This window comes from Canis lupus, chromosome 17 (assembly GCF_003254725.2).
Source record: "Canis lupus dingo isolate Sandy chromosome 17, ASM325472v2, whole genome shotgun sequence".
In the NCBI taxonomy this organism is placed as follows: Eukaryota; Metazoa; Chordata; class Mammalia; order Carnivora; family Canidae; genus Canis; species Canis lupus.
The window spans coordinates 29723970-29751702 of NC_064259.1; the positions used below are offsets into that span (position 1 = coordinate 29723970).

Consider the following 27733-nt stretch of genomic DNA (forward strand, 5'->3'; position numbering starts at 1 on the left):
TCCTACCATTTGTGACAGCATGGGTGAACCTTATGGGCATTATGTTAAATAAGTCAAGCAGAGCAAGAAAACTACTGTATGATCTCACTTATATGTGGAATCTCATATAACTTAACCTACAGAAACAGGACAGATTAGTGGTTACCGGAGGTAGAGGGTGAAAATGAGTAAAAGTGCTCAAAGGGTACAAACTCCTAGTTATAAGCTAAATAAGTTCTGGCAATGTGATGTAGAGCAAGATGACTATAGTTAACAATTCTTTACTGTATATTTGAAGGCTGCTAAGAGAATAGATCTTAGAGGAGTTCTCATCACAAGAAAAAAATTAACCGTAGGAGGTGATATATGTTAACTACATTTATTGTAGTTATCATTCTGCAAAATATACATATATCATTATGTTGTATACCTTAAACTAATACAAATTTATATATCAATTATATCTCCATAAAACTGAAAAAAAAAAAAATCATTAGCAACATAAATGACCAGAATAAGAAACTGGCTGTAAACTACTATGCATCAAGGTGACTAACAGTAGCCTTTAAAATGATGATTATTTAGACTATTATTTAAAGAGAAAGGATGAAAAGAAATCACAGACTAAAAGAAGACATCTGCATTTTATATCTGATAAGAACTTTTATCTGAAATGTTAAAGAACTTTTTATACCTCAATAAGATAATCTGTACAGAACTTAACCAAAAAAATACGTGAATGGCAATTAAGCCCATGGACAGATAGCCTATCTTATTTGTAATTAGGAAAATGCAAATTAAAACCACAAATAGATATTACTACATACCAATCAGAAAGGTTAAATTAAAAAGATTGGGGGATCCCTGGGTGGCGCAGTGGTTTGGCGCCTGCCTTTGGCCCAGGGCACGATCCTGGAGACCCGGGATCGAATCCCACGTCAGGCTCCCAGTGCATGGAGCCTGCTTCTCCCTCTGCCTGTGTCTCTGCCTCTCTCTCTCTCTGTGTAACTATCATAAATAAATAAATAAATAATTTAAAAAAAATAAAAAAATAAAAAGATTGGAAATACCAAGTGTTGGTAAGCATACAGCCATGTTACTCTTAAAAATTTCCCCAAGGAAATGAAAATATGTAACTACAAGCAAGATTTGAATGATAATGTCCATAGCAACTTTATTCATAATGCCCCCAAATTAGAAAAAACTCTAATATCAATCAACTGATGAATGAATAAACAAAGTATAGTATAGCCATGCAATGGAAGAGTACTCAGCCACAAAAAGGAACTACTGACATACCTAACAGCATGGATGAATTAAAAGCAAAAAGCAAAAAACACTGAGATATGTGAAAGATGGCAGAACAAAAGACTACATTCTATATGACTTCATTTATTTGAAAATCTAGAAAACATGTAATCACGGTAACAGAATGCAGAGTAATGGTAGTCCAGGACCAGGATGAGCATGAGGAAAAGACTGCAAAAGTTTAAGAGGGAACTTATGGGGTGACAGAAATGCTCTATATCTTGAATGGGTGATAGTTGCACAACTGCACACAACTGTTAAAATTCATCAAACTTATGATCTTAACATGGATGAATTTTATTATAAGTAAATTAAATCTCATCTGATTTTTAAAGACAAACACCTAACAAAAATATCTCTTTAAAGAGAGAAAAATAACTGCATATATTATATGGCACATTTCTAGTTAATGTCTGAAAGGTGCTAGAAAATAAAGCAACATAAAATCCAATCTTACCCAACAAAATAATTTTAAAATGTAATGGTCATTCCTTTTAGATCACTGCACTGTTATTCTAAAAAATATTTAAATATTATTTCTGAATATGGAATACATGTATAAGGCACAAAATCCAAAAGGTACACAAGGGTATAAATGAAATGTAAATCTCCTTTTCACTCTTATTCCCCAGTCACCAGTACCCTTCCTGGAAGAAAACTCTCTCTCCTTCCAAGGTCATCTAAAAACAATCAAGAAATCATGTATGTGTACATATGTATGTGTAAGCATGTGTAATACAAAATGATAGCATAGTATGTCCTGTTCTGCACTTACTATGTTATCTATATATCCTATATATCTTGTAGATCTCCCTCTCCTCCATCCATGTACACACACAATGTCTCCTTCTTTAATAATTACAAAAACTTTTAAAGAATTCCACAAACCATACTCTACAGTAGTAATTTAAAAAGCCTTACAAATTTGTAAATGGCATTCTTAAACCTAAGGTCAAATTCCTATTCCTTATATCTGATATCAATTATTACTAATATATTGTTAACACTGGACAGCAAAAAATGTAAAATAGATAGAATATACCTTCGGTATTATGGGTAGACTAAAAATGCATTTTAGAATATCTAAAATATTGTTAACATGAAATTATAGGTCAGGTAGCTTCCTCTCTTAATTTAAAAGTAGGGCTTATTTCACTAACTTTTAGAAGCTTTTCCTCTGTCCTCCAAACCAAGAGCTATTTTCATTACTTTTCAGCCTTGTTTGTTTCTCTGCAAACCCAGAGATGGGAAGATTCCTCTGGAGGAATAATGATTCCATTTCAAGAGTCACACCAGACACTAGAGCCCTAATCTTTAAAAATTTCTAGAACACAGGAACTCTGTCGTATTAGAGTTTGATAAAAATCAGTCCCATTATCTCCCCAGAAAAACCTTACTTTTCTTCCTGAATTTTCTATCTTGGTTACCAGTATCAACGCCCATCCATCACTCACACCGCCCCTCTGCCATTTATTCTTCCTCTATGTTCGATAGGCTGTCAAGTTTTACCAACACTACTTTCCCAATACCCTTCAAATATACCATCACTTTCCAACCATTTCAGTTCCATTCTTCATTATAATGGCTTCCTACCTGATCTCCTTACTTTATATTACACTTAGTTACACATTTAAGCTTTCCAAAACACAAATCTGATCATGTTGCATTTCTGCACATAGACCTTAGTTAAATCTCCATTCTTACAGGAATCAAGTGGGAAACTTTTCTTTGGCACAAGGAAGTTAAGTGTGGTGCAGTGAAAAGAGGATACAGGTTTTTGAGTTAAAAAAAAAAAAAGACCTGTGTTTGGGAGCATTCAGGGTGCTCAGTCAGTTAAGCATCTGCCTTCAGCTCAGGTCATGATCCCAGGGTCCTGGGATGGAGTAGGAAGCCTACTTCTCCCTCCTACTCTGCCCCTCCCCTCCGCTCATGCTCTCTCTCTCTCTCACTCACTCTCCCTCTCAAATAAATAAAATCGTAAAAAAAAAAAAAAAAAAAGACCTGTGTTTGAATTCTGACTTTCAGTAATTAAATGCCTTTGAAATTCAGTTTCCTCCTTTATTCAGTAGCAGTTATAACACCTATACCCTTTCTACTCAGTGAGGTCCTTAGAAAAGGAGCATCTATATCACTTAAGAGTATACTACAAATGCAGACCAACCCCAAACTTACTCATCCCAAATCTACATCGTAGTAGAAATCACTAGATGATTGGCATACACATTAAAGTTTGAGATGCACCACAAAGTGTTGTGAGGATTAGTCAGAAAAAGTGAATGCAAAGCTCCTGAAGCAGGCACTCAGTAAACGTTACCTATTATAATCTTCCTCTTTTCCCCTTCTGTATCTTTGCTCATCTTGATTCTTTTATCTGGAATGTATTCCTTACCTCCCACCACGTTATTGAAATCTTGCTCATTCTTTAAGGTATCAAATGAAATGTCATTTTCTTTTTGAAGTCTTCCCACATCCTTTATCTATCTGAGAAGAGCACTCTTTAACTTCACTTTCTACTCTTTATATTTTACTCTGGTGAGCATGTTTCCTTCAGTAGATTATAAGCTTTTTGAGGGAAGAGACATTTGGTTAATCTATTTCCTAAAATTTAACCAGTAACCTATCTTTTAAAAGGTTCAGGTAAATGCAATTACTAAGAATAGAAGTGAAGAAACGCAGGCATGCCCATGAGAGTACTGGCAGTAAACCTGGAGCTATACAAGGTTCAAGTAATGAAAATGGGCGACTAGTGAACAAGTGCCATAGGAAAGAGGGAAAGTAAAAACAAAAGTACTTCTGACTTGGTTTTTCCATCCTCCAGGTAAGTTAGGGATCCATGAGACACCTCTATAAAATCTCAGAATTCAAGCTGATGCTCTTAAGATTTTTCTCGGACTCAGCCTGGAGCAAGTCATCCATTGAAACACCTTTCTCCTTCATCTGTCTCTAGCAGTGAAGACCAAAATTTAGATTAAATGATTCTGAATCTCACTGCTGGAATTACACACCAGAAATTGTCCCAACTCAATCATTTGATAGATTTGGAAACTGTAATCTAGAGAAGTCACATCACTTGTGCAAAGTAATACAGAAATTAAACACTACAGCTCACCTAGTTTCAAGCTCAAAACTCTTTTACACTACACAAACAACAGTTAGGATCCCAGCAAATGTCAAAAATAGTGTGTAATATGTTTACACCCTATATATACTATATATTTTTGCCAAATACATCCCTATATCATTATAATACTGATTCAAATTCAGTTTACTATGATACTCATTTTATGCTGGCTAGCTCTATAATCAGTAATTCTATTTTATATTTATATAAAGTTTACCCTAAGTTAGCTTTTTTCCAGCTCTATCCAATTTCCTTGCTATCGCTGTAATTGTTCATGGATTATGATTTTTAACCTAGTTTCCTAAGAGTTTGATCCATCGACCCACATCTCACATCTATATTAAGAATGAGGTAATGTGAAAATCAGTATGTATATAAGACTCTGTATGTATATAAGAACGAAGTGAAATTTTATAAAATTGAAAACAATAATACAGACTCAACTAAGACATTAGTTATCAATTTCTATGGGCTCAAATAAAAAGAAAACATTCCAAGTTACAAACTGTAGTTAAAATCTTACCTTTAAAAACCTAGTCAAAATATTTGTGAAAAACCTCTGTAACAATTAATGAAAGAAAATAAAAGTAAAGATACTTAAGAGACAGGCAGATGGTTCTACAGATCTAAGAAAGGAAAGTTAATCCTTAGGCCACATTTCAATAGATGAGTTACTGTTGCCACACAGGAGGCACAGGCTATTTCTACAAACTGCATAACATTTTAGACTGTTAATTACTTTTACATCAGAAGATAATAATAAATCATATAAAACATAAGATGTTAAAACGCAAACAGTAAGATGAGGATCCTGAGTAAAAATATATCAATCTCACCTAACATGATTTTTAAAATAAGAAGTATACTAATTTGTTTGAAACATATGCTCAGTCCATTAAAAATAAAATGTAACAAATTCTTACTTAAATATAGTTTTAATATAAAATAGAGAACATTTACCCATCAAATCAAGATTAATAAAGACATTTATAGCTCAGGTTCTTCAAAAAATGGTATAGTATAGGGCAGGAGGTAGGAAGGGAAACAAAATAAAGCCACCTTCAATTTATATATCGTCGTATTCAAAACTAATTTACCTATTTTTTTAAGCAAGAGGGAGTGGTCTTTGCATATTAAATGGCAGTACAGGTGAAATCAAGACTTAAAGGGAAGGAAGAAGGTACAAAAAGAGGGCAGAACACAGCGCACCTAGGAAGAGGTATGGACAGAGGCCCATCCTTTTGGTAAGCCACCTGGATGCCCTGCACCTTCTACCTCCTGTTTTCTCTAAAAACAAATGAGATTGTACATGAATCTTCCTTTCTCAAAAGAAAAACTGAATAGGCAATATTTTGAAGTTAGGATAAAAGCTCCAGTTGTTAGAATCTGAAATTTCAGACTTTAGGCTTCTAGTCTATTAGCACTCTGCCAAAATGATCCAAATTAGGATATAAACGATTGATCCAAATGTGTTAACTCACTGTTGCATGTATAATTTATAGAAAAGTATCTGAAACAATAGGAGAAAAACTACTGACATAAATAGCATGCATGGTACCTTTTGATAAACAACGGAGCACACAAGATCCTTGACGGCAGATAAAGATAATTCCTGGGCTTCGATGGTAACGCTCTCCCGTGTAAGGCCAATTTGCAGCAGAAATGAAATTGTATGCTCTGAGCCTCTGGAGTTGGTGAGTGATGGTGCACTGAAGCTTCCATTAGAGAGTCGGGCAGACAGTCCTGTTTTAGGACTTGAACAGGGAGAAGGAGCTGGAAGCACAGCAGGAAGAGTAGCAGGTAATACAGACTTCTGGGCTGATGGAGGGGAATTGTTTGCAGACATCTGCCTTTCTTTAATCTTTTAAAAGAGTTGTCAATTCTTTTTTCAGTGGTTATGAAGAGGCTTTTAAAATCACAGCAGTAAAAAAATGACTGTACTTTTGGATTTAATTGAAAACAATTTTATTTCCTCTTTTAAGCCACTCATGCCAATGACTGCAACTTCTACAACTGTGAGTAGAATATAAAAAAGGTCCTACTTCCCTTAGCATCAGTCCCATCAAAAACGAGTCTTGTCTTTAGGACCACAACCAAGGATTTGGAAAGGATTTAACATTACTGAATTATCCTCATCAGAAAAGAGTTGACATTGCTTCTTTACTAACCATCTTCATTTATTTTCTTTTAAGTCTACTCTTGTCTCTCTCTTTTAATCTCAGAAAATACATATTGAATAAAAGTTGTTTTTCTATTAAGATGAAATCCTCCTGGTTTAAAAAATAAGTGTTTAGGATTAATCTATTTAACTCTTATCTTGAGGTTTACTGATTTGATGGGGCACTTTCTCAAATGTCCACACCTTAAATCACCTTCTCAAATGTCTTTCATTTTGGCAGGGGAGGAAATTTTTCCATGATGAAGCACAAAGCTTTTTAAAACAGTGCAGGCATATTTCACTTGACGAATGGGTCCACTGACGAAAAGTTGATGCTTTCTGAAATGCAGTCAGCCTGAAAGGAATTTTAAAAACACTCTTAATATTTTATACTCATTTGACATTATTTTAAAACTGCAAGAATCCCTGTAATTTTCTTAAATGGTAAGTTTTGGTTGCATGTTTATAACTCACTGAGAAATCCAAATGGGTGGGCATTCTGGGGGGGTCTAGTTATCAGAGACATTTTTTGCTGCACGTATAGTTTTAGGAAAACACTTCTGCTCACCATCAGCACTGCCACCACCACAAAGCCCCTGACAATCTTCACTAATAACTGAAACCTGAAAATCAAACACTTTTATTCCACAAATATACAACTGAGTTAGGACTACAAAACAAACAAAAAGAAAAAAATAGAAGGTACTAAAAAGAAGGTTAAAACTGACACTGTTATAGAAATAAAGTACATACCACTCAGCCATACAAAAGATGTATAACACTAATGTGTCATAATAAAGACACATTAAGAGTATTCTCTTTTATATCAGAAAGTCTAACTCTGCCAAAATATGATTGGTGACTTGCTTTGTTGACAGATTTCTTTCAGAAGACTAAGGAAGCCGAAGGGGACATACTATGCACAGTTATAATGTGAACGACATATTTATGACAGGAACATGGGAGGAAGTGATCTTAGTATAAATGCTTTCTAAAAGTAAAAAGCACTAGGCTCAGTTACAAATGTATCACAGTTTATAACAGGACAGTTCAAAAACAAAACAAAAGGTAAGATCCTGATGGCCTAAGAGAAATGACTCATAGGGATCTGTCTAAATTTTACATATATAGCTGTAAACAATTCCAATGATCCAAAAGACCGAAGCATCCAATGTGGTTGCAGAATGACTCTCTGGAGAGTAGTTAATGGGGCTAAATAAATTAGGATGAACATAACGGGAGAGCAAAGCATACAGATACAGTAACAAGAATTCGAAAGCTCAGGAAAAACTAAGGCTTAGAAAAAAACTGTTCAAAGATAAAAGCTTTTATAACCACATTCAAATAAATATTACTCCACCTTATATGTGACAGCACTCAACATCTTAGAAATGTTTTACATACTTTTTACCTTATGCCTATCTCTTTGGAGACAAATAGATTTTTGCAGACGAAAAAAATAGAAGCATAAGCAGATAAAGCAACATGCCCAGCATCACATGGGTATTAAGAGGTGGAGGGGGAATTAGGACCCAAGTTTCATACTTTCTTACCAAGTGGTATCTCCACAATAACATACTGTTTGTCAAAGAGAACAAGGAACTGAAAGAATCACTGCTCAGAGAGGATGTTGTTAAGGTTGAGAGAGCACGTAAAGAAGGCAGAATTGCTCAACTTGTATTTTGCTTATCTTCTCCTAAGTTTTTAAACTAAAGTTGTAGAAGAGCAATGAGAACCGAAACCCAAGTCTGGTGAATTAGAGAAACTAAAACAACTTTTTACGAGTGCAAGTCTTTGGTTCCAGATGCAATTCATTCTATGCTGCTAAAGCAATTAACAAGTGTAATCACAAAGCTGACTCCTGCAATCTTGGAGAGGGTTGAGGGCCTGGAGATGGGTCAGAGTTGCTTCAAATTTTATGAGCTGGGACAGTGGGGAAGATTTCAGAAATCACAGACATATAAACTTAATTATTAATCTTTAGTCAAATCTGAAAATAGATTATGAAAACATGTGGTGTCTGAATACTCAGAAAAGAATATAATAATCACTAGATGACAGCATGAATTCAAACAGAACAAATAATGCCAAATCCACTGCATGTAGATCTTGGAAAGAATGATTTTCAGACTTCTTAGTTGCAGGAAATAAGAATAATAACTTATAGTCACTGAGCTCCAACTATCTGTCAGATAAGCACTTCATGTGTGTTACTTCATTTAATCCTCTGCAACAACCCATTTTATAGGTGGAAAACAGGCTTAGAAATTAAAGTACTTGCCCAAGATCACACAATTAGCAAAGCCACGGGGGGAAAAAGTGTATTCTGGACAAAACAGTATTCAAGATGGTTTTCCATGCTGTTTTTGAAAATATGTTGAGTGTGACTTGGATGTTAGTGCAGTCAGGGAAGTTTCCTGGTCTATATCAACCCAGATGAAAAAAGTCTTTAGGGGATGTGCCTTGGAACTTTGTCCCTGGCCCTATATTTTGACTATTTATAAGATAAAGACACAGAAGGCATGCTTATAAAATCCTCAGAGTATACAATCAAGGATAAACAGACAAAGTGAAATGTAACAAGGGTGAGTGTAAAGCTTTACATTTAGTTTCAAAAAGTTAAATATGCAATGAAGAAGAAATGAAGAGCTCATTCAGAAGCTCTTCTTAAAAGGCCACCTAAGATTTTATTAATAAGGGCTGCTAATCGTTGACTAAAAGAATCAATGCAAATCTAACCCCCCAGGACACCGAGAACACATCAACATCAATCTGTAAACTCTGTTGCTAATCAGCCTACATTACCATTGTGTTCATTTGTACACTCCACATTTATAAGAGTTATATTGATTAAAAAAAATAAGAGCATGCATCCAGATAAAGGTTAAAACGATGTCATGTGACAAATATATGCTTAACAAAACTAAATAGAATAATGGTCTTCAAATATTTGAAAAGGTGGTAGGAGAATAATCACCTTTATTCAGTATCACTGCAGAGAAATAAAGATAAGAGCAGTACTTGCTTACTTCACAGGACGTTATGAGGATGAAGCTACTGCATGTAAAGTACCTTCAATAGGACCTGGCTTACAGTTAAGTGCTCATTAAGTCCCAATAATTTTCATAGTAATTACATGAAAGAATTAATCATGAAGGTCCTACTTTAGGCCAAAAGCTGTAATTCAGATATGATACTTTATTACATCCTTATAACAACCCTATGAGATTTAATTCTGTTTTAAGGAAAGGAACTAGAGTTTCAGAGAAGTTGCTTGCTCACAACTAATATGAGATGGAACCTGGGATTCAAACTAAAGTTTCCCTGACTGCAAAGCCCATGTTCTTTCTACTATTTCCCTCCACCTCCTGAGGTAATGAGCTACTTAACATACTTGACTCTAGTAGTTTCAAAAGCTAAACTGTGATAAAGAAAAAAAAGGTAGTAAAATACAAATGATACTGTATTTAGGTTAAATACTTCAAAATACAAGACACCGCTGTGTTCAGTAATAATTTATTTTCGATGGATGTCTTCCCACTAAATTTTCTTTTTCTTTTAAATTTATTCATAGACACAGAGAGAGAGGCAGAGACACAGGCAGAGGGAGAAGCAGGCTCCATGCAGGGAGCCGATGTGGGACTCGATCCAGGGTCTCCAGGATCACACCCCAGGCTGCAGGCGGCGCCAAATCACTGCACCACCGGGGCTGCCCTAAATTTTCATTTTATTATACCTGTTAATATTAGCCAAATAATAGTAACTGTCTAATAATGCAATCGATCAATTTATCAGAACTACTGATAACTATTAATCAGCTACATAAATTTTACATCTTGGAAATTTTGTATAAAAAAGATTTTTTAAAGTGGCAGCACAAAAACAAATAGAAGAAACTAAATGAGCTGTCATATTAGCTTCTGCCCACTCAAACCATCTGTTTTCTCCTTTTATTTTATGGAACCCTGATTTGCTGGATAAGATGCAGTAGGATGTAGGCTGAAAAATATTAAGATTAGTATCAAAAAATCTAGTAACTTATTTTGTCTTTATGTTTCAATTAGGAAACTAAGACAAGACAATTACTAATTTATAAACTATGTATCGAGATATGTTTGTTTCTAACAGCTATCAATTGGCAAGCATTTCTAATATGTTTATTTGGAAGGTAGCTATGCTCACCACTATACCACCAACGCCAATTAATATATTTATTTGGAACATCTCAAATACTCTTTTGGGGAGCTTTCTGTCACATATCCCATCCAAATGAGTTTACATAATCCATCACCACTGTTGAATGGAAACAAAAGATGAAACATTAAAAGAATCTTGAGGGGCAGCCCAGATGGCTCAGTGGTTTAGCGCCGCCTTCAGCCCAGGGCCTGATTCTGGAGACCCACATCGGGTTCCCTGCCATCGGGCTCCCTGCATGAAGCCTGCTCCCCCCCTCTGCCTGTGTCTCTGCCTCTCTCTCTCTCTCTCTTTCTCTCTGTCTCTCATGAATAAATAAATAAAATCTTAAAAAAAAAAAAAAAAAAAAGGAATCTTGAGCCCAACCTGCCCTATTACTACAGACAAGGTAAAACAAAGGCCTGTCACTTTATGGAAACATCACAAGGCGATCCACCTTTCTCTCCCAATCCCTTATCTCCCTCCTGCATGTACATATCTCCTAACTTAGCAAAGCCTCTACTTAGAAACTCAAAAAGCATTTTCCTTCGACATTTACTGAGTGCCTATTATATGCCAGACTATTAGAGACACTGTGGTTATACAGCAGTAACCAAAACATACATGGATACTGCTCTCTCTGGAGCTTACAGAGTGATGTGGGACACACACATTAAACAAATACCACACACAAAAATAGCAAGTTAACTACAAATTGTGAAAAATGATATGACAAGTATACTTAAAGGACCTAATTTCAGCTGGGGTCTCACACAAGGTGACCTTAAGGAAGTGTGCTTAATAAGCTAAGACCTAAAGGATAAATAGAAGTCAGGGAAGGAGAGAGAGGAGGGAAGAGGATTCCAGGAAGACAAAACAAATCCAGGTTTTAAACACTTCAAAAGGAAGCTCATTATTTAGTGTAGCCAGTGTCCTTTTGGTAATCAGTAAAGACTAAAGAGGTAAAATGCTTTTCCTATTCAGACTAGCATAATATCTACCATGACTCCCTACCACCAGTAGTGGTTCGATTTAGTTTTGTGTGCTAGGAACACTAATGAATGGTCTTTTTTTTTTTTTCCTGTTGATTTGATATATACATGTATTTTTTTAACATGTAAAAAAGCATGTGGCCTTTTCCAGAGCAATTCTTAGTGTCCTGAAGTCAATGTCTATGTTTTGCCCTGATACAGGCTTGACCTGGCTTAATAATCTTAGTGTGCTTTTATATTGTATACTGTATTAACAATTCAAATAGCTTTGTTGGTTTTTTTTTTTTTTTTTTTTTTTTTTTGCTTGTTGGTTTTTTAAATTCATAGTCTGCAGCAATCCGGACATCTATAGATTTTCAAAATATAACTGTTTCCTTAGATTAATATAATACTTTTCCTAAGAGCTAAGCATTCAACTAAATTGTTGCTGCTAAAATTCTGTTCATCTGGACTAGTGACATTTAAATCTCAGACCTTCCACTCTCAGAGAGAGTACAGCGAACACACCATGTCTGCTCTCTGCTCAGGCACTGAAAAGTTTATCCAGTAATAAGATTACAGCCTGCCAATCTGGCAATGCTGTATGAATCTATGCTGGGCTTGATGAACCTTCATCGCCTCTCTTTGCCCAGTGATATCTGAGAAATTTGACTGGCTGACAGCCAATGAGCAATTTCTCATACAATGTCACTGTAAACCACACAAGTGGAGAAAATTTTTATTCTGTACTAAAGTTAAAATTAAAACATCTAAGTATATCATCTCAAATTTTCCCACTGCTCCAAAGAGGCACACATACAAGTTCAATTTAAATTACACAGAGACTCAAAGTACTACCAGCACAGAAGATTGTGAACTATAAGAATGATTATTAAATAAAAATCTGTACTAGCAAATAATTTCCTCATGTAGCCATTTCTGTAAAAGTAGTTTCTTTTAAAAATGAGCAACTAATTTCAATACCGTAATATTTTCATCTATTTTAGAAAGTCTTTTTAAAAATGAGAAAATGTCCCTTAAAAGTCCATTTAATGACCATTAAATTCATTTTTTTCCGTATGAGATTTTTTTTTCAATTCCAATGTAATTTTAAAACCTTAACGTTCTAAGGCTTGATTTATTAAAGCCTTTTTTGCATATGCCAATGTTAAGTTAAAAACTACCTGAGAGAAATTTCTTTTAAAGAGGTCATCTAGGGATCCCTGGGTGGCGCAGCGGTTTGGCGCCTGCCTTTGGCCCAGGGCGCGATCCTGGAGACCCGGGATCGAATCCCACGTCAGGCTCCCGGTGCATGGAGCCTGCTTCTCCCTCTGCCTATGTCTCTGCCCCTCTCTCTCTCTCTCTGTATGACTATCATAAATAAAAAAAAAAATAAAAAAAAATAAAGAGGTCATCTAAAAAAAAAAAAAAAAGAGGTCATCTATTGAAACTGAAAGCTTTGCATATCTAAAAGGCTCATTATTACCTGAGATTGCTTAAAAAATTAGTCTCAAGATATCAGTCAACATCTTGAATGTGAGTCATCCTAAAAAGTGAAATGCTGGGGGATCCCTGGGTGGCCCAGCGGTTTAGCACCTGCCTTCTGCCCAGGGCGTGATCCTGGAGTCCAGGGATGAGTCCCACATCAGGCTCTCTGCATGGAGCCTGCTTCTCCCTCTGCCTGTCTCTCTCTCTCTCTCTGTCTCTCATGAATAAATAAATAAAATCTTTAAAAAAAAAAAAAAGTGAAACGCTATCCACCGAACTATAGAACTTAGTATGGAAACTGGCCTGTTAAATACCGCCAGCTTATCTGATCAGGTCTACCATACATCTATGTTACCTGCTGAACCAAAACCTAACATGAAAGATTCTGTGACATGTTTAAAATGCTTTTACTATAAAACTTGTAACTTCTTTTCGGCTGAATTTTCAGGCTTGCTCTCAATTCAGATCCTAACACGAGAGGAAGAAAAAAAGGTTAATAAAACTTAGAAGTCGAGAGCTAGCTAGCTCGGGGAACTTTTATGGATGTCCACAGTAGCAAACTGAGAGGTGGGTATTCCCTGCCCTCAATGCGCTAGACGTTGGCATGTAAGTTCGATCCGAGCAAAAATCACAGTCGCTAAAATGTTGGTTCAGAACTGCGATATTAAGTACAGAGTAGAAGTAGCGACAAGTAATACAATACGGCATTTCCCAGAGTACAGATTAAGGCATTTCTAAAAAGTTTTTGTTTCATTTGCGGCCACAGCTCATTAAAGCCGGGTCGTACAAAATAGTCGTTCAGGGTGTAACTTATCCTTCCTAATCAAAGATGACACCGATATCTTATTTCCTGTGGGGATGGGTGTGGTTGAAGAGACAGTTATGTCCAAGCCATCAATCTGTGTACGGAAAAGTCTGCAGGTCTCCCACGGGCTCGTCGCTTGGTTCATATTCGTGAGCGCTGTCGGCAAGGCCTACGCTTCTGACTGAGAGGATTTCAGATAAAATATCCAACAGGCCATCGACCAGTAAGTAGTATGTGGTTATTGTTACTGCTCCAAGAAACAGTCGCGCTCCTCAGCGTTTCATCTGAAGAAAATCCTCCCCGGGGGTGAGAACAGCTCACTCCACAGCAAGGCTGCAACTTGCAAAACTAAGCACAATCAGGAAACTGGGGTGGGGGCTCACACTCTAAGCACCATTTACTCACTCCTTTTGAGAAGGCTACAACACCCAGTGATGAAACGAAAAGAAAAAAAAAAAAGAAGAAGAAGGAGAAGGAGGCTCATCTCATCCCACATTCTGCAGCTTGACTCTCCCGGTCCGGCTCCCGAAGCGGCCGCGCGCGGTGGTCGCCCGCCGAGCGCCGACCCAACTTGGCCTCCGCGCCCGCGCCGGAACTTAGCCCCAGCGGGCGGCCGCGCCGGCGCCCCCCGCTCGCCGCGGCGCCCCCGCCCGCTCCCCCCGCCTCGCGCTCCGCCAACTTCCCGCCCAGCCCCGGCGGTCGCCGCCCAGCCCCGCGCGGGGCCCGAGTCCCGCCGCCGCCGCCGCCGCCGCCGCCGCCGCCGCGTGCGGGCGGGCGGGTGGGGGAGGGGCCGCCGCCGCCTCACCCGACGGGCCGCGAGAACAAAGCGGCGGCCGCGGCGACGCTAACTTTTTCAGGGTCTGATCCGCGCTCCCTGAGGCGACTACTTACAGAGGCGGGCTCCCCCAGTCGTGAGAAACTCCGCGGCCGCCAGCGTCTGGAGTCCAGACGAGGCGCCAGCGAGGCTTCACGCGCCTCGCAGGATCCCGCCAGCCGCTGGCGCCCCTTCCTCCCTCCCTCCCTCCTCCTCCCTCCTCCCTCCTCCCCGTCCCGTCCTGAGGCCCGGGGGCGGGGGGCCGGGGCGTGCGGGGCGGGGGCGCGCGGCCGGCGCGGGGCCTGCCGGGAGCTGTAGTTTCCGGGCGGGCCCGAGCGGGTGGGAGCCGCGCGGGCATCTCGCTGTGCCTTTGCGCGGTGCAGGGGCAGCTGGAGCTCAGCAGGCGCGGACGTGCCTGCGTCTCCGTGGCCGCGGGGGAGCGGGGCGCGACCGTGCGTTGAAACCAGCTGCACACGGCACTTGAGCCCCGTCGTTGCCTTTTTGCCTTTTGTCGTCCGCTCTTGACGGAGGCCCCGGTGGCAAGGAACCAAGAGGTGACTCACGGCTTGAACGGGGGACCTGGAAGGGGTCCACATCCCCGAGAGCCTACTCCCTGCTCCCCACGTTTTCCTCCCTCGGGCCTGCCTTCCAGGTGGCCGCCTGGCACCGCAGAGCCCCGGGCGTTCCGCACCGAGGCGGAGGCGAGGCGGAGACCTCCTGAGCCCTTCGTCGGAGCAGAGTGTACTCAAGTGGCTACTCTCAGTGTTCTGTGTTTCCTGTCGGTCCGTCCTTCAACTCGCATGTGTCCCCTACCCTTCAAAGTGAAGTGCAGTCAAGAACCACGACCCTAGGCTTCCACGTCCAGGGAAGCAAGGGTAACAAGGCCCGGGGAGGAGGAGGGTCGGGTATCGGGATGAGGACCTAGAGGGGGGGGAAACCCCACTATGTGATACATTATAACTAGGTAAGAGGAAAACCTGACCCGCTGACAGTTACGGTCCCAGAAACGACCTAGTTCTCCTTCCGTCAAGATTTTATCTCCAAAATACTTGAGTGAAATATATTGAGACAAACTGGATGGGCTACTGTCATCCATCCATCCATCCATCCATCCCCAAGCAGTGGTCTAAGGCAGCTTCTGAGAACAGAGAGAAAAGAAAGCTAAGTGGGTCCCTCCGTTTTATACTAAGTCATCAATCTTTTTTTTTTTTTTTTTTAAATTTTTTTTTTAAATTTTTATTTATTTATGATAGTCACAGAGAGAGAAAGAGAGAGAGGCAGAGACATAGGCAGAGGGAGAAGCAGGCTCCATGCACCGGAAGCCCGATGTGGGATTCGATCCCGAGTCTCCAGGATCGCGCCCTGGGCCAAAGGCAGGCGCCAAACCGCTGCGCCACCCAGGGATCCCTAAGTCATCAATCTTAACAGATGTTCTTGTTTTTAAACTTAAGAAATGGGAATTTTACTTATTTTTTAAAAGATTTTATTTATCTATTCATGAGAGATACAGAGAGAGAAAGAGGCAGAAACACAGACAGAGGGAGAAGCAGGCTCCATGCAGGGAGCCCGATGTGGGACTCGATCCCCGGTCTCCAGGATCACGCCCTGGGCTGAAGGCGGCGCTAACCACTGGGCTACCGGGGCTGCCCAGAAATGGGAATTTTAAAATAATTTGTATTAAAGACGGGGCAAGTGAAATTGTGTATAACTCTGATCTACTCTGAAGCTATTGCTTAGAAAAGACATTTCTGAAATATTCTCAGGAATTGAAAGCTGCTAAATATCCCATATCCAGTAATATGTATCTAATTCGATCTAATATTTTATATTTAGTCTTGTTCTGCTATTGTTTTATTTTAAAATTGAAAGTAAATCCACTCGTTTATATTCTTTTTAAAGAACGCCCTTACCTAACTTTGCCTTTTTCTTCCTTCCACTTCCCAACAAACATTTTAGTCCAGCCCCAAATATTCTCTCTCAGCAAGATTCCCAGGACCTCATTGGAGCAGTTTACAGCCAGTCCCATCTCACTAGTGACTTCCATTTTCTCTCGTGGTCCTTAAAGAGACAGAAATTGCTCTTCCTAGAAGTAACTTTTCTTAAGGAATCAAGCTGATACTATACAGAGATTTAAGGATTTGTGTGTGTGAGAGAGAATATATATATTCACTGCATTTCTGCTGCTCTGCTTCTCTTTTTAAAAATAAAATTGTCTCCTCCACTTTAGATGAATCTTTCAGCAATACATTTTAGCAGAAGATTATCTTTGTACCTGTAATTTTTAAAAAGATTTTTATTTATATATTTGACAAAGAGAGAGCACAAGCAGGGGGAGCAGCAGAAGGAGAGGGAGAAGAAGGCTCTCCACTGACCAGGAAGCCTAATGGGGGGCTCCATCCCAGGATCCTGGGATCATGACCTGAGCCGAAGGCAGACGCTTAAAGAACCAAGCCACTCAGGTACCCCTGTACCTATAATTTTTTGCTTGATATGAACTACAATTTCCTCAATATTTTTTAAAGATGTTTTATTCCTATTCCCAAAGCATTACAGTGATAAAGAATTGGTTTAATAAGTAAATGTATTACCATGTGAGATTTTTTTTTAGCCTTGAGATAAAATATAATCAGAATGACCATGATGGAAAAGATTTTATTTCTTGGTGGTGGTTTATGAGAACTGGAAGTTTACAGTTCTTCTCTTCTGGGGCTATAGTTGCAAATCTTGTCCCACATTCCCTGGCTTCCCTTGTCCTTAATGACATACAACACATTCAGATGTTTACCTGATGCAAAGAGAATCAACATTTGTGACTTAAGAGAGCAGAGTACTTGATTCAGAATCTTAAACAGAGAAAAACATGATTCACTAAGGCCTCTACTAGAGGAAATGCTCATTATTTTAAAACTTCAGCTGGGTTTAATTTATGGAATGTGATTACTTAAAAGAATTATTTTGTTTTTGTGGGGTCTTTCTATGATGTTGAAACATAGGTGAAAAATTCAGAAACTTTTTGTGTGTCACTACAGAGTTAATAAAATAGTTGTGGGAAAAAGTGCTTTAGTATCTATTATCTTAATCAGTAGAGACACACTTTATATACCCTTTAAAATGACCTTCCTTAGTTTTCCCTGCCACTACCCTAATCCAGACCCTCCATCTCACACATCTGGATAACTGTAAAAGATTTAGTTAGTCTCCCTCTAGATTAGCTTGAACTGTTAAATCCTTGGAACTGTCTTCTCTGATTTGCAGGCTCTCAGTAATTGTTAGGGATTCTTATAGCCCTTGATAGATAATTTTCATGTTATTTATCACATTTTGTTATCGGATGATGGAGGGAGGGTTGCTGCAGGGAAGAGGAGAACCCCCTGCCCTGCCCAGCCCTGTGCCCCTTGCCCCCAGGCCTGTCCCCATTGCCCCACCCTTCTGTTTGTGCCCCTCCCCCAATTTCATTAAAGATTTCATGAAATGTTAGCCTCCCCCCCCAAAAAAAAAGGGGCTTGGGATATTCTAGTCCTAAAAAAATAATAAAAAAATAAAAAAACTACTAAACTTGTAGAAGACCCTGGTCTTCTGCTTGTATATAAAAGCTAGTAATATTTACCATTTATTGAACATCAGCTCTAAGCCAGGCACATTCATCCATTTTTATATAGCTTTATTTATTACACATAGCCCCTTCCATTTTCTTTATATGCACTTATATTTAGTTTTATATGATTTACCATTTGATTGTATACTATATTATAAATATATTTGTAGATATAAATAAACGTGAATATCTACAAATATATTTATAACAGAATGTAATCAAAGAATTGTGGTAGGGATAGTTCAACTAAAAGGAGGATTTTAAAAATCTGGTAACTAAAGGGAGAGGCTACTGCATATACACTACCTCAGATTTCATACAGTGTCCTTAAAATTTAATATCCAGGTAATTTGTAATAAAAAAAAAAACAGTTGCCTTGCTCATTCCCAGTAATTTCTGTGTATCATTATAGTTGCAAAATGTGTCTCCAAAAGGACAAAATTATGCATAAATATGCTTTTGGATTTCATTTTTATTTAATATTAATTAAAAACCTCTTTTTTTTTGAGAGAGAGAGAGTGTGTGTGTGTGAATGTGTGGGTGACAGAGGGAGAGAGAGAATCTTCAGCAGGCTCTGCTTAGCAGCACTGATCCTGTCCTGGGGCTCAACTTGGAGGCTCGATCTCACAACCCTGAGATCATGACCTGAACTGAAATCAAGAGTCAGATGCTTAATTGACTGAGCCACTTAGGTGCTCCAAAAACCTCTCTTTTGAAATACTGTAGACTGATTATCATGTATTTTAAACACCAACTGAGAAAGAGAACAAAAGTGCTATGAACCTGGACAGGGAGCCAGTAGTAAAACTAATTCTCATGCCAACACTGGCCGAAGCAAAAGAGTTAGACAAGTGGGCTCCCTCACTCACAGTCTGGAAACTGCCACAGCCCTGGGGCACCAGTTAGAAGGAAATGGTTAGGGTGGGACTCAGAAGACAGAATCCAACCTAGTCTCTGCTGTGTCGCAGGTGCATGTTGCTCAATCTCATTGAAGAATTGACGTTCTTACCTGTGAAATGAAGAAAGATGATTATGTACCCTCACAGGGTTGTGAGAAGGAAGAGATGCCCCGAGTGCACCACACGTGCAGTGAATATTGAAGGTAGTCCACCCAGGTATGTATCATGGTTCTGCCACTGAACAGCTGGGTGAACATGGGCACAGCAACCTCAGGCAGCTTCCATCTCAGCATCAGTTACCTTGGATGATAGCACTCCTCACCCTGTGAGTTGTGTAAGAACTAAATGACATAACACATGAAAGACCGTTTTAAAAATGCACAAGTGAATGCTCAGTAAATGTTAGCTATTATTCACATTAAAAGAGAGCTTTTTACAGGACCACATCTTCTGGCAGCACAGAGAAAGAAAAGTTAATAAGCTTGAGTCTGTGAAGGGAAATTTAAGATAATAGTGACGTGTTTAAATGACACAGGAATCCCTATGGCCATAGAATGAATTCTTTCTTACTTCATCAAAGGAAGATCCTATGGCACAGGTACTTGGTTAACCAGAAGCCATCTCTGTGACAGTCTACACTGACAGCTTTTCGTGTTCCTGTGCAGGATAAAAATCACTAAATGGTTTTACAATTGTTGGGTTTGCTTTTAATAGTTAACCAGACTATACTGAGCTGAATATTTTACTATAATTGGTTCCCTGATCATATATCTCAAATTTCCAAATCTTAAGTATCTCCAGAAAGAATTCTGATTAACCCTGGACTTTGAACTGTCTCATCACTCCTTAAGTGATGATGGAGTGTGCAGGTGAAAGCTAATTGAGGTGAATTTGGCTTGCCTTTTTTTCCTAGATTGCCCTTAAAACTTTCCAGTCCCAGGTATACTGATTTGATAAACACTTTTGAGAGGCTATGTGCATGGCATTTGATGGGATCTATAAGTGAAACAATTGCTATTCTTGGGGACTAGTGTTTATTAAATGAGGTATGTAAAGATCTGTCATATGGAGAAAAGAATAAAAAAGGTACATAGGAGGCAAAATAAAAGGTTAGGAGATGGCAGAGAAGTACAAGACATACCCCTGACCTGGAGAAAGCTAAATGCGTGGACAAAGAGGCTTTTAGTTGGGCTTTGAAGAACGAGTAGGATTTGGGAATATGAGGGAGGGGAATGAGAAAAAAATTCAGGTGGAAGCAACCATGAGCAAAAGCACATAGTTGTAAAAACATGGGGCACAGTTCTAGACCATAGAGGTCAGTTCAGCTGAGCATAGGATTCTTTTTTGCCTCGCACAATTTTTAACAATTGAGATACGATTCACAAACTATAAAATTCACCTTTTTAAAGTGCACAGTTTACTGGTTTTGAGTATGTTCACAAAGTTATGCAACATTACCACTATCTAATTTTAGAATATTTTCATCGCCCCCTAAAGAAATTCCATATCCCTTCGCAGTCACTCCTCCTGACCCCCAGAGGTGGCCAGCCCACCCAGTGGACTCCCAAGGGAGCCCAACTTGCATTTGGAAGCCCTTGGGTGACAGGTGGGGGAATTGTGAGTCTGAAGGGGTTACTGACAAGACACTTGCTATATTTGCTACATGTGGCTTCAACCACCAGCTTATAAATCTCCATCTCTAGCCTTGATCCCTTTTTATAACCATCTGGATGTTCCATAGAAAGATCACAAATTCAAAGTGTCCCTAACTGAACTCATTTTTTCCTTGAAACCTTTTCTTCTTCATATATTTCCAATATTAGGTTGTAGTATTACCATTGTTTAGGTCATCTAAGACAGAAAGATCTTGGTCAATCAAGACTCCTTTTCCTTTGTTCTCAAATTCAGGTAGTAACCAAGTCTCATGAATTTCATACAGTCCTATTTCTTGTGTTGTATGCTTCTTCTTCTTCTTTTTCACAACTGTCTTAGTTCAGGCCTCCATAAGCTCTTACCTGACCTACTGAAATGACCATCTACGAGATCTCTAAGACATTTCCCTGCTTGATTGAATCTTCTCTTTAGTCCATTCTCTACCCTGCCACCCAAGTGATAATTCTAATATGCAGAGTATGATTCCTTGTGGCTGAAATCCTTCAGGAGCTAACCCATGTCTTCACTGAGCAAACTTTTTAGCATGGTATAGAATGTGCCCTCTCCTGCCTTCTCCTATTGTTATCTCCAATTCCTCACATACCAAGCATCTCAAGCAGTGGTTGAACTGCTGACAGGTTCCCACTGTATTCTTACTAATATGATACCTTTCTACCCCCTTTCTACCTGGTAACCAAGACTCAAATCAGTTCAAGCTCTATGAGGCCTTTCCTGTCCACTTTGGGCAGCCATGCCTTTCCTTGTGCTCCAGACAGGTTACTTCCGTAGCCCCTGTGACACTTTATCACACAGCTCTCTCTATTATTAAACTGTACAGTTCTGAAAAGCAGGAGACATATATAAGTCATCTCTGTCTTATTTGTAGACTGCTTTAACCAGTCTTAGTGCTCCACTGAGATTTGGGAGTCATTGCATAGGGCAGAGAATGGAATTATGCAAAGGGATGAAATTACCTGCAGGAAGGCCAGGAGTAGAAATTACATTTAGGTCCTACTATGTTGAAGGAGACAGGATTCTAAGGTTTGACTCCAGAGCCTCGATGCTTTTCACTAACTATATAAGGATTGAAGATCTATTCTATTTGGCAATAATAAGTTAATGATTTGTTGACTTCTGGTGACAGAAGTGTCAGGAGGAGATTGGGGCCAAAGCCAAATTGCAATGAACTGAAGAGGTAAATGGAAGATGAGAAGAAGACAGAGTACATTGATAGCTCTCAGATTTGCAGATTTCAAGAATGAATACATTTACAAAAAAACTAGACACTAAACAAGTTGCCAAGTTCTTGTTTGACCAACTAAGAACATTAAAATAAAGCAAAACTGTGGGGCACCTGGGTGACTAAATCATTTAAGCATTGGCTCTCTTTTTTTTTTTAAGATTGATTATTTGAGAGAGACAGTGTGCAAGCAGGCGTGGGGCAGAGGGAAAGGGAGAGAGAGAATATACAGACTCTCCACTGAGCACAGAGTCCTATGCTGGTCTCAGTCTCACCACTCCAATATCATGACCCTGGCAGAAACCAAGAGTCGGATACTCAACTGACTGAGCCACCCAGGTGCCCCTAAGTGTCCGACTCCTGGTTTCAGCTCAGATCATGATCTCAGGGTTGTGAGATCAAGCCCTGTGACCAGCTCTGCCCTGAGCGTGGAGCCTGTTTAAGATTCTCTCTCTCGGGCAGCCCCTGTGGTGCAGCGGTTTAGTGCCGCCTGCAGCCTGGGGTGTGATCCTGGAGACCTGGGATCGAGTCCCACGTCAGGCTCCCTGCATGGAGCCTGCTTCTCCCTCTGCCTGTGTCTCTGCCTCTCTCTCTCTCTCTCTCTCTCTCTCTCTGCCTCTATGAATAAATAAATAAAAAATCTTATAAAAAAAAAAGATTCTCTCTCTCCCTCTCCCTTGGCCCTTCCCCCCCAAAATAAAATAAAATAAAATAAAATAAAATAAAATAAAATAAAGCAAGACTGTAATATCACTAACCATTAGGGAAATGCAAATCAAAACCACAAGGAGATACTACCTCACACCAATCTGGATGGCTACGGTAAAAAAAAAAAAAAAAAAAAAAAAAAAAAAAATTAACCGGAAAATAACAAGTATTGACAAGGATGTAGAGAACTGAAACCCTTGTGCACTTTTGATGGAATATAAAATGGTGCCGCTGCTATGGGAAGCCGTATAGTATATTCTCAAAAAATTAGAAATAGAGTTACCAGGGTACCTGTGTGACTCAGTCAGTTATGCATCCTACTCTGAGCTCAGCTCAGATCTTGATCCTAGGGTATAGAGTTACCATATGATCCAGCAACTCGGCTTCTGGGCATATATCCAAAAGAATGGAAAGTCTTGAAGAGATATCTGTACACCCATATTCACAGCAGCATAAGCAACCTAAGTGTTCAATGATAGATGAATGAAAAAGCAAAATGTGGTTATATATAATGGAATATTATTTAATCTTGAAAAGGAAGGGAAATCTAACACATGTTACAATATGGATGAATCTTGAGGACATCATGCTAAGTGAAATAAGCCAGTCACAAAATATAAATACTAGTGATTCCACCTATGTGAATTACTTAGAGTAGTCAACTTCATAGAAACAGAAAGTAGAATGGTGGTTGCCAAGCTGGAAGGAGAAGGGAATGGAGAGTTATTATTTAACAGATTCAGAGTTTCAGTTCTGCCACCATGACAAGAGTTCTGGAGATAGATGGTGGGGATGGTTGCACAACAGCGTGAATGTACTTAAGGCCACTGAACTGTACTCTTAAACTTGGTTAAGATGGCAAACTTTATGTCACGTATTTTTTTACCACATTTAAAAAAACCAACAGTATAGCAACACTAACTCAGGAACTTACACTGAATATTACATTAATTAAAAAATATGCAACATCAAACATGAAGGAAGAATATAATAACAAATATTAAATATAATTACCTTGTTAACAAAACTCTTAATGTTCTCATTTTGTAACAAAGTAAGGATAGTCATGGATAAGTGTTAATATGGAACTAGCATTTGGGAAGTAATGATGTTAATTAGGTTAAAAATAGAAGCTAAGGGGAAATGGGCAATAATTAAAGAAGGTAGTAGTGCCAAAGCAAGATCATTGTCTGCCTGTTGTTATTGGTTAGGCTGTGCTGTTATGCATTATGACAAGTCAAATATCTTCTTGTATTTTTGGCAGGTACTACTCTGAATAATCATAAGGTATTTGTTTTCAGACATCCAATATTTTATTGAGAATTTAGTATGCCTCCAGATCCCTGCTCTTGTAAAGGATTATGTTATCAAAACCTTTTACACATATAAAGTATATGCTAAAGATGTATTTGTATTGTAATAGTATTACATAACTAGCTGCAGAATATAATAAAGATAAACCTGTGAAATACTAGTACACAGATGTGTGTAAGAAGGCTATTATGTAGCCACCATACTATGTTTCCTTCATATTTTCAATCTCTAAAAATCCTGAATAATAATTTTTACTGTATCCTATGTATAAGACATGGTCCTGAATGTCACATATTTCCTGTCTCAGCCATTAGCTACTTTTCTGATTGGTTCTTATTTTCTCTAATCTAAGAGTTGAAAGAAGGGGACCATTTTGCCTCACACTGGAATGAAGATGCACAATTCTTCTTTGTCACTTCCTTTGCTTGCAAAATTTCCTCCCTGTCTGCTTCCTAAAATTACAACTTTGTTTCTTCCTAATTTGTAATATAGGTTTAACCCTAGACTGTTGAAAGGATTTTCTTGGAAGACTAAACAAATATATTATGAAAGACAATTATTCAGTCTCTTTTCTCTTTTTTTTCTAACGGATCTCTAAATTCAAACTTTGGCGTTGCCCATCATAGGCATGTGATTTGACGCAATGAGAAGCATAAAAAATCAAGGTTTGCCCAGGGACAGAAGGGGATTAGTCTTACTAAAATTGTGTGCTGAGTAATTTAAGCTTCTTTTAAAGAGAAATTCAGGTATACTCTTGGCCTGGTGCTAATGACAGCTCTGTTGCAATGCTTTTTCAAACATTAAAATTGAAGGTGGAATAGCTCATCTAATTTATTATGGTCTGAACAATGCTGTATATATAAACATTTGGGTTGGAAAGGGTTTTTTATGACCTCAATCTGTACAGTTTTAGAATTACTAAAACACTTGAAATACTTTGCTAATGTTTTCAGATATATAAATAAAACAATCATAAATTCATCCTAAATTTAAACCAAAATTTAAGCAAAACTAAAGATGTATATATAGGAACGTATGTGGTTTAAGGCAGAATTTAGGTTATGGCATCATGTTGCAACTTTCTATCATTTTTATTAATAGCTATGATGGCATAGTCAACTTGTTTTTTTAAAAAAAATGGGTGTTGCTCTCTTCTGTATATTTGTGTTATATTTATTTACTTTTTAAAAAATATTTTATTTATTTATTCATGAGAGACACAGAGAGAGGCAGAGACACAGGCAGAGACTCCATCCCAGGACCCCGGGATCACGACCTTAGCCAAAGGCAGATGCTCAACCACTGAGCCACCTACATGCCCCTTTATTTACTTTCTTAACATTTTATTTTTTTTTAAAGATTTTATTTATTTATTCATGAGAGACACACACAGAGAGAGGCAGAGACACAGGCAGAGGGAGAAGCGGCTCCATGCAAGGAGCCCGATGTAGGACTCGATCCCGGGACTCCAGGATCATGCCCCAGGCCAAAGGCAGGCGCCAAACCACTGAGACACCCAGGGATCCCCCAACATTTTATTTTGAATCTTGTGGCAAGAGATTTTAGAACCTTTCTTCTTCTCTCATTTGAGACTGCTGGGCCTAACCTGAATCTTAACACAAGTTTTTGTTTGTTTGTTTGTTTGTTTGTTTGTTTATGACTTGAAAATTACTCTTGGAATTATTGTCTTTTCATGAAAAGTCATAAAGGGCTTAATTAACAATCCAAGTAATACTTCTTCAGGATTACAACACTGAGAGAAAGGGTGCTTTTACAGTTAACTCTGATTACAGACTACATAGTGTGATCAGTAGAAAATCCTTATAATTTCGTATCATTAGAATGAAGATAAATAGAATAGATTACCTTGGAAAATCAGCAAATGACCTCAAAGCAAAAAACAACCAATAGCCCTAACCTTGACTTTAGGTTATATTAATTTACCTTGTGGTATTTCATTTTTTTTTTAAATTCATGTTTCCTCTTTTAATAGGTATGGTGTTAGACATCTGATAAAAAGAGAGAAAGCAATACAAATGAGTATTTTGCCTAACACTTGAAAATAAAATAATTTCAAAGGTGTCTGGTTTTACATCCAGGAAAAGCCTACCTTAATATATTTAAAGTTAGATTTTATAACTATTTAAATTTTCTCCTTTGAAACTGGCAAAGCCTGTACGTTACAGTAAACATATGCTGCTTAGAGTTGGGTTGGCTTTGCATGTGCCTGAGAAGGTTACTTCCATCTTCCTATGCTTTTATTTTCTTATCATTAACAATAAGGATAATAGTAATATCTTTCAACATACTAATATATAGAATTAGAGGATCTTTAAAAACATATCATTGATATACCTGACATCTTTGATCATATTTTTACCTTGAATAAAAAAATTTAGGTACTAACTTTGAATGGAAGCAAGTTATTGGGCTGTCAGCTTTATGTCTTTCACATATTATCATTGAAGTATTCCAGAAATCGATGCCTTGACATCTATTTAATCCTTAAAATGAAAAAAAAAAAGGAGATAGAATATTTTCAGTAAAAAATCAAAATGAATCTATAAATATACAAACACTATATGTATACATACTCTTCATAACAATGGGTTGGTTGAAATCATACAGTCAGTTCTGGTATCATACAGATCAGAGCTGTCTATTTGGTGAGCAGGGAAGAGATGAACTTTTCTTTTGGTTCTTCATCTTTTGATTCTTTCTACCCTTATATCTTTGATTAGATTAAAATTCCTTACTGGAAATGTATTTCTTTGAATCTTGAAAGCTTTTGGTTTTTAGAGCCTGCAGAGAGAAAGTGATTCAAAAGAAGGATACAATTAGTAAAGAAGTAAGAGGAACTTCGTATAGGGGCAAGATGAGTGTTGATGAAAGGAATCAGGGTTTATGGGGAATGTTCTCCTCCCTTTCTTTGAGAGGAGAGTGAACTGTTAGTCTAAAAGTCTGGGAAGGGAGAGGGCAGAAATCTAGAGGAAAGGAGATTTTTTCCCTAACTTTTATTGCCACTTTGACTTGACCTCTGATAAGGTGAAAGGAGCTGGGAAGATTTACAGGAAATCTGGATTCCTGAGATTTCTGAGGAACACCAAAGGTCTGACTCTGTACTGCGGAAGCAAACATTTTAATTTTTCATTCCATTATTGAAAGCTGTGGTGGACAGATTTGGGCAGGGAAACAATGTGAATGTATTTAGTCTCTGTGGCTAATCAAGGAACAAAGGGCAAGGTGTTGTAGGGTGAGGCTTGTACACCAGCAAAAAGTGAGGGAAAAGCTGAGAGTTTTGGATCTAAACTTGTCTACTTGATAATTTGTCTAGGACTGGCCCACTTTACCAATCTTTCTTCTCTTCTCTCTCTCTCTTTTTTTTTTTTTAATTTTTTTTTTATTTATTTATGATAGTCATACACAGAGAGAGAGAGAGAGGCAGAGACACAGGCAGAGGGAGAAGCAGGCTCCATGCACCGGGAACCCGATGTGGGATTCGATCCC

At 38.4% G+C, this 27733-nt stretch overlaps 1 protein-coding gene across 2 annotated transcripts in view; it reads right to left on the bottom strand.

The window, feature by feature from the left end:
* The window catches only part of PRKD3 (protein kinase D3), an 88225-nt gene extending 73146 nt beyond the window's left edge, over positions 1 to 15079 (bottom strand). Inside the window, exons 1-2 of one of the 2 annotated variants that reach the window (XM_025454159.3) lie at positions 14895 to 15079; positions 5967 to 6921 (exon numbers count right to left, since the gene is read on the bottom strand). In XM_025454159.3, the coding sequence (XP_025309944.1) occupies positions 5967 to 6254 (288 nt within the window). In that variant the 5' untranslated portion in view covers positions 6255 to 6921; positions 14895 to 15079. Of the gene's footprint in view, positions 1 to 1278; positions 1300 to 5966; positions 6922 to 14894 lie in introns of those variants that run through there. The other variant, XM_035700834.2, reaches the window with a different exon arrangement.
* Positions 15080 to 27733: the final 12654 nt, after the last annotated feature.